The sequence below is a fragment of the Tupaia chinensis genome, unplaced genomic scaffold (genome assembly GCF_000334495.1).
Source record: "Tupaia chinensis unplaced genomic scaffold, TupChi_1.0 Scaffold000201_2, whole genome shotgun sequence".
Classification (NCBI taxonomy): Eukaryota; Metazoa; Chordata; class Mammalia; order Scandentia; family Tupaiidae; genus Tupaia; species Tupaia belangeri.
This window is the reverse complement of record NW_006159677.1, coordinates 67,667-74,668: the sequence shown is the minus strand read 5'-3', so window position 1 is coordinate 74,668 and position 7,002 is coordinate 67,667. Positions and strand designations below refer to the sequence as shown.

The 7,002-nt window shown below is 55.9% G+C and overlaps 1 protein-coding gene across 1 annotated transcript in view; it reads right to left on the bottom strand.

Annotated features, from left to right (window-relative positions):
- The window catches only part of CHERP (calcium homeostasis endoplasmic reticulum protein), a 22,953-nt gene that overhangs the window by 5,704 nt on the left and 10,247 nt on the right, over positions 1 to 7,002 (bottom strand). The window contains 2 exon segments of the mRNA XM_027771310.1: positions 2,432 to 2,717; positions 4,420 to 4,669. Coding sequence (XP_027627111.1) covers positions 2,432 to 2,717; positions 4,420 to 4,669 — 536 coding nt within the window.

Below are 7,002 nucleotides of genomic sequence, written 5' to 3'. Positions count from 1 at the left end.
CACAACGGAGGGCAGAGGTGGTCACCAAGGTGGCCCTGATCTATGCAATCCAAGTGTCCCTATACCTGGGGGCTAAAGAAAGTTCGTGGAAAATGAGATTAAAGGGCAAGTTTATGTTGGTGCAAAACCTTTGGGGAATCCAGGTGTGATTTCTTCGTGAAGACGTTTCCCACGGATTTCCTGAAAACCCCTTGTGAGAGCAGCTGAGCGGGGGGGACCGGCAAATGGTGTAGCGGTTACATTGCCGGACTCCCACACAGAGCTGACTGCGGTTCGAGTCTCAGACCCGGTGACTTGAAATTCATGCTGGGTACAAGTGCGTGCCCAAAGTCCTGGGAGGAGAATGGAAAAGAGACTGGCGTGCAGGTGATTTCTCACCTTCCCTCTCCCTCTCTCTCTCTGGAGGATGCTTGCACCCTAAGGCAAAGACCTCTACATAAAAAGAGAGAGATGAACAGGGCCAGCAGATAGTGCGGTGACTAAGGCGCTGGACTCCCACATGGCAGGCCATGGTTCGAGACTCAGACCTGGCACCTTGCTTTCCCACTTGCTGCCCTCTCTTGAGCTCTCGGATGAGTACCTGTGCCATGAAGCAACTTAATAATGATAAATGTTGGGACCAGCAGATGGCATAATGGCTCCGTCACTGGACTACCACGCAGGTGACTGCAGTTCGAGTCCCGGACTCGGTGGCATAAACTCACGCCGGGCGCGTGTGTGTGCGTGCCCAAGATCCCGAGAGGAGAATGGAGGAGAAGGGATTGCGGCGTGGCCATCCCCCCTGGGGGGTGATTTCTTGCTTTCTGTCTCTCTGTCTCTCTCTGTCTGTCTGGTGAGCGCACGCGCCCTATAGCAAAAACCTCTCCAAAAAATAAAAACATAAATGTTAAAATCCGAAATAATTCTTTAAAAAAGAAAAAAGGATAAGGACACAGAAAAAAAAAAGACCATGTGATGAAGGGGGAAGGGGCAGCATCTGCACACCACGGGCCAGAGCAACTCCGCCACCACCCTGTGTCAGACTCGTGGCCTCTGGAACGTGGCAGCTGCCCGGTGCTGTCCCGGCAGCCCCAGCGAGCCAGGGAAAGCAATGACACGCTAAGCGGCCTCAGGGCTGAAGGCAGAGCCCGGGCTGCGTTTACGATGGAAAGGCAGGGCCGGCCGGCAGCGCCGTGGTTAAGAGCTAGGCAGCGAGCTGGGTCCCACATGGCCGACCACGGTTTGAATCCTGGCCTCCGTGGATTGAAAACAGGGCAGAGCTGTAGGTATGTGTGTGCCCCACACCCCGACAGGATGGAGAAACGGAAAGAGGACCGTGCCCCGACCATGTTCCTGTGGGGCCCGGGGTCAGCACGTCCTGGGTGATGCCTGACACCTCCCACTCTCCTGTCTCTCCTGCAAGGATGCGCGCCCTTTGGCAGGAAAAAACCAACACCCGAGGGTAGGAGCCCTAATAAAGTACAAGGGTCTGTCAGTTCATGGGACACGCATTATGATGAACTGTGCTGGGAATGCCACGATCTTTTTTTTACGCCCAAATAAACACAACGAAATAACTGATTTTCTAAAAGAACTGCTAGGAGGAGGCCAGCACGTGGTGTAGTGGTTACGTGGCTGGATTCCCATGTGGCCACCTAAGGTTCGACTCCCAGACCCGGTGGCTTGAAAACCATGCCGGGCACGTGTGCGTGGACACCCAAGGTCCCAGGAGCAGAAGGGGCTGTGGCGTGGCCATCCGCCCCGGGGGGGTGATTTCTCGCTTTCCCTCTCACCGTCTCTCTCTGGCAAGTGCGTGCACCCTAAAGCAAACACCTCTTAAGATTTTTTTTTTTTCTTTCAAAAATTGCTAAAGGGGGTGTGTGCTCACCGGTGAGGAAGTGGGGTGTGGTCACACTGCCACCCCTCCGCTTCCATTTCTCCATAGTCGTGACTTGGGGCAGGCACGCACACACACCCTGTGGGACCTGGCCCCTTTAACCAGTTAGCCCCAGGGCCGACCCTCAAGCTGGTGTTCAGAACAGACTAACGGAGGAGAGCGGATGGGCACAGCGGGCAGCAGCAGAGGAAGAGCCAGGTCACGCCACGCCTGTCCAGGGAGCTGGCACTTACTGTTCCTCGTGACACGGCAGCACCCCCTCCTACAGAGTGCTCTGACCCTGGCGCAAGGGGGATGAGGGGACGGGACGTGCCACAGCCGGCTCAAGGCAGGGAGGCGAGGACCAGGACTCAACCAGAGGCAGGCGAAGCCTGGAGTCCATTCTCCTCGTGTCCCCCGCCCACCTGAGGGCTGTCCCGCCACCCTGCACCTGTCACTCGGGCTCAGGGCCTGACAGGTCACACGCGGACAGCCTGGTGGGCTGGGCTGAGCCATCGGGCAGGGAGTCTGAGCAGACGGGCCGTGGCGGGGACGCAGGAGGGGACAGGCACTCACCGGCAGGGAAGTCCCCCTGGGGGTAGTCGAAGCGGTGAGGGTAGGGCGGCCGCTCGAAGGGGTGCCGCGGGGGGAAGTCGTCCTGCATGAAGCGGGGCGGGAAGCGGTTGAAGCCGTGGGGGTGCGGCGGCTGGTTGAACTGCGGGTGCTGCTGGTGGGGCGGGAAGGGCCCGCGGAAGTGTGGCGGCCGCTGCATGTCTCCCCACATGCCCTCGTGGCTGTTGTTCCAGGGGGGGCAGTGGGGCGGCCCGCCCTGGTGGTGCGGGTAGGGGGGCTGTTCTGGAGGCTGCAAGGCAGAGCACAGAGGTCAGATTCCGGCCCGGGCGCGCTGCGGACGCCTGCGGCACGAGTGTCCGCCTGCAGAGCTGCTTCAGGCCGCGGTGCCGCGGGGCCCACCCACACCCCAGAGCCACCCGAGATGCCTACCGCGGCATCCATAACCCCATCTGAGGCTCCCCAGGACCTCGGGCAGCGGGCACACAGTGCCGGGTAACAAACACGCCCTCCCCTCCTCTGCTCCTGACACCAGTATCCCGGCCCCGTGGGGGGACGGCACAGACAGATGCCCTGTTCCAATCCTCGGGCCCCCGACTGGGCTCCAGGTGCCACAGTGGAAGCTCCTCAGTGGCACCCCCTTCCTGTCTCATTTCCTCATGCACCCAAGGCCATCTCCTGGGGTCTCCTCCCAGGTGAACCCCACTGACTTTCTGAGGCTCCGCTTCTGGGGACCCCAGACTCAGGCCCCATCTGTCTGTAGATTCTTTTCAGGAGGACAAAATGTCAACACTTAGTTGAGCCAGTTAAGCAAGGCAAGGAAACAGGCCAGCGGGTGGAGTGGAGGTGAAGGCGCTGGACTCCCACATGGATGACCACGGTTCGAGTCCCAGACCTGGTGGCTTAAAAAACATGCCAGGCGGGACCAGCAGTTAGCGTAATGGCTATGTCGCTGGACTCCCACATAGTCGACCGTGGTTCGAGTCCCGGACCTGGTGGCTTAAACTCACACCGGGCACGTGTGCGTGTGTGCCCAAGATCCCAAGAGGAGAATGGAGAAGGGACTGTAGCGTCGCCATCCCTCCAGGGGAGTGCACACACTCTATAGCAAAAAAAAAAGCCAGCCATGTATGCTTCAGTGCCCAGACTCCTGAAAGGAGAATGGAAGAGAAGGGATTGCAGCGTGGCCACCCTCGCTGGGAGGTGATTCCTCGCTTTCTCTGTCTCTCTGGAGAACACACACCCCATAGCAAAAATCTCTTAACAAAAAAGACCCTACTAGGGGTGTTGCTGCTCTCTCTCTCATGAATAAATAAAGTTAAAAAAAAAAAAAGAAGAAGAAAAAGCCAGCCCCATAGGGAGTAGATGAAGCAAGCCAGATCTCACACAGCAAACCATGGTTTGACTTGTAGCCCTGGTGGCTGGAAAAACATGCCAGATGGCCAACCATAGTTCGAGTCCTGGACCTGGAGGCTTGCTTTCTCACTCTCTCTCTCTCTCTGGTCAAAATAAAATAAGTAAATGAATAAATAAAATTAAAAATTATTTTAGGAAAAAAGAAAAAGAAAGAAAGAAAAACACGCCAGGCCCATATGCATGTGTCCAAAATCCCATCAGGATGGAGAAATGGAGGAGAAATCGTGGCGTGACCACACCCGACTGAGGGTGCTTCCTTCCTCCCCATCTCTAGCGAGTGCTCATGCCCTCTGGCAATCCCCAAAAAGAAACGAGGAAGGGGACAATTACCTCTCCGGTTTTAAATTTTGCAGCACTACCAGGGAGCGGGGGTCTCCATCACCGGAGGCCCAAACCCTCCGAGGGCAGAAGAGTAAGTGAACCCGACTCTCTTATTCCACTTGCCCTTGGGCTGCACGGCAGTGGAGTGGCCCGACACGCCCCTAGCATGGCCTCTGTGGAGAACCTGGCTGCAGTTCCCGTGAGCAGAGGAAGCCACCCACCTGTCCCCGGTCCCGGCGAGCCCCACGCGGAAATACCTGCTGTTGGCCCCAAGGAGCAACAGGGTGAGGCTGGTCAAACCATGGGGGCTTGTTAGGTGGAATCTGGTCGTGGGGCCCAGGACCCCGGGGGCCTGCGGCTGCAGACTCCTGGACCCCTCCTGCGGCGTCGTACTCCGAAGAGCCAGGCATTTGGATGGGAGGCTTGTTGTCATCTGAACCCAAGCACAAGTGGTTTAGAACAGGCCAGCCAGCAGGGGGCGCCCCCTGACCCAGAGCAGGCCTACCCCTGGGTCAGGTTTGATGTCACTTAGAAATATTATTCAAGCTCCTGACCAGGTGACTTTACAGGGAAAACCCCAGTCCTGTTCCTGTACACCACCCCAGAAGACAGAAAGAGGGGAGAGCTATCCAGAGGGCGGTAAGATGTAATGCTGCAAAGCTGATGCACAGGAAGGTTACGGGTTCGGGTCCAGAGACCTCCCTGAGTACGTCGGCCATGCAAATGCCAGGGATTGGGACTGAGGAAGGCTGGGGATAGATTCTGGCTTTGGGACCCAAGAGTTGGGGTGCTGTCTCTCATTCATGGGAGAAATGAGATAAACGACCCAGAAGAGCTAGAATCTGAAGTGATCTTAAACACCCACCAGTGCCACCTAGGCTGTGGCCCTGATACGCAGAAAAATGTCTCGTTTCACGTCCCCACTGAGAAGCAAGTTCCCTACTGCTTTTAGGAAGAGGGCAGGGCAGGGGACGCTCGGACCTCACCCACAGCACGTGCCTGTCGTCTCTGAAAGCTTCATGATAAACGCAGCTTGCTTCTGACATCTCGAGTTTAGCCCGTGGGGGAGCTTTCATCACTTTTTAAACCTTGTTGTTCCGTTTTTGCCATAGGGCACACGCGCTTGCTAGGCAGAGGCAGAGGGAAAGCAGGAAATCACCCCCGAAGGGGAATGGCCACACCACAATCCCTTCTCCTCTCAGGATTGTGGGCACGCACGCACACGCCCTGGTGTGGTCTTCACGCCACCGGGTCCAGGGCTTGAACTGCGGTTGTCAATGTGGGAAGCCAAAGCCTTAACTACCACACCACTTGCTGGCCACTCTCTGCTGATTTTTTATTAGATACCGTAACTGTGTCTAGTCCATAAGGTTGTTTCAGGGACTGGGAAGTGGTATGGTGGTCCAGGCACTGGATTCCCACATAGTTGACTGTGGTTCGAGGCCCGGACCCAGGGGCTTGAAAATCATACTGGGCACGTGTGTGCGCGCGCACGCGTGTGTGCCCAATATCCTGAGAGGAGAATGGTCACTGCAGTGTGGCCATCCCCTCTGGGGGTGATTTCTCACTTTTCGTCTCTCTGTATCTCTCTCTCTCCGCTCTGGCAAAAACATACCCTATGACCAAAAAAAAAAAAAAAAAAAAAAACTTAAGTCATTTTACCTTTCTTTAAAGTTATTTTAATTTTGGGGGAACCAGCAGTTAGCGTCATGGCTATGTCGCTGGACTCCCATGTAGTCGACCGCGGTTCGCGTCCTGGACCCGGTGGCTTAAAACTCACGCTGGGCACGTGTGCGTGCGTGCCCAAGATCCCGAGAGGAGAATGGAGGAGAAGGGATTGCGGCGTGACCATCCCCCCTGGGGGGTGATTTCTCACTTTCTGTCTCTATGTCTCTCTCTGTCTATCTGGCGAGCGCACGCGCCCTATAGTGAAAATCTCTCCCCCCCCCCAAAAAAAAAGTTATTTTAATTTTCTAGCGGGAAATCATTCTCAAGTTCCTGGGGCAAATCTTATTTGGGCGCCATACGATCGCACAGTCAGCCACGTGGGGTTCAGCTGCCCTAACCACCAGGCCCCAGGCTGGATCAATCAGAAAGCAGTTTTACGCTTCGCTGGGTTTCATCTGTTTAGACTTTCTTCAGTGTTTCTGCATCTATGTTTCAACGTAACTCTAGGATGGGGCCAGCAGGTGGTGTTGGGAGTGAAGGCGTTGGACTCTGCATGGCTGACTGTGGTTTGAGTCCCGAACCTGGCAGCTTGAAACAGGCCGGGCGCATGCACGTACGCGCCCCAGATCCTGAGAGCAGAATGGGGGAAAAGGGATTGTGGTGTGGCCATCCCTCACAGGGGGTGATTTCTCACTTCTTCTCTGTGTCTCTGATGAGCCCATGTGCCTATAGCAAAAATCTCTCTCCTACCCAAAAAAACTCTAGGTTATACGTTTAAACTCCACGCTGTCCTTGCTCACTGGTGTACAAATCCTAGTCTTGGGCCAGCAGGTGGCGCGCTGCAGTTACGGTGCTGGACTCCCACATGGCCAACAGCTCGGTTCGAGTCCTGGACCAAGAGACTCGAAAATCACGCCGGGCACGTGAGCGTGCGTGCCCAAAATCCTTCCTTAGAGGAGAATGGAGAATGGATTATGGCGTGGCCATCCCCGGGGAGGGGATGTCTCACTTTCTGTCTGTCTCTGGCGAGCACACATGCCTTATGGCATAAATCCAAAATACAGAGATAAAAATCCTAGTCTTAACGCACCGATCGGAGTCACTGTCTTCCCTGATTTTCTGTTTCATTTACAGCAGTGTGTGTACTGAGACAGAGGGAGACGAGCATGAGC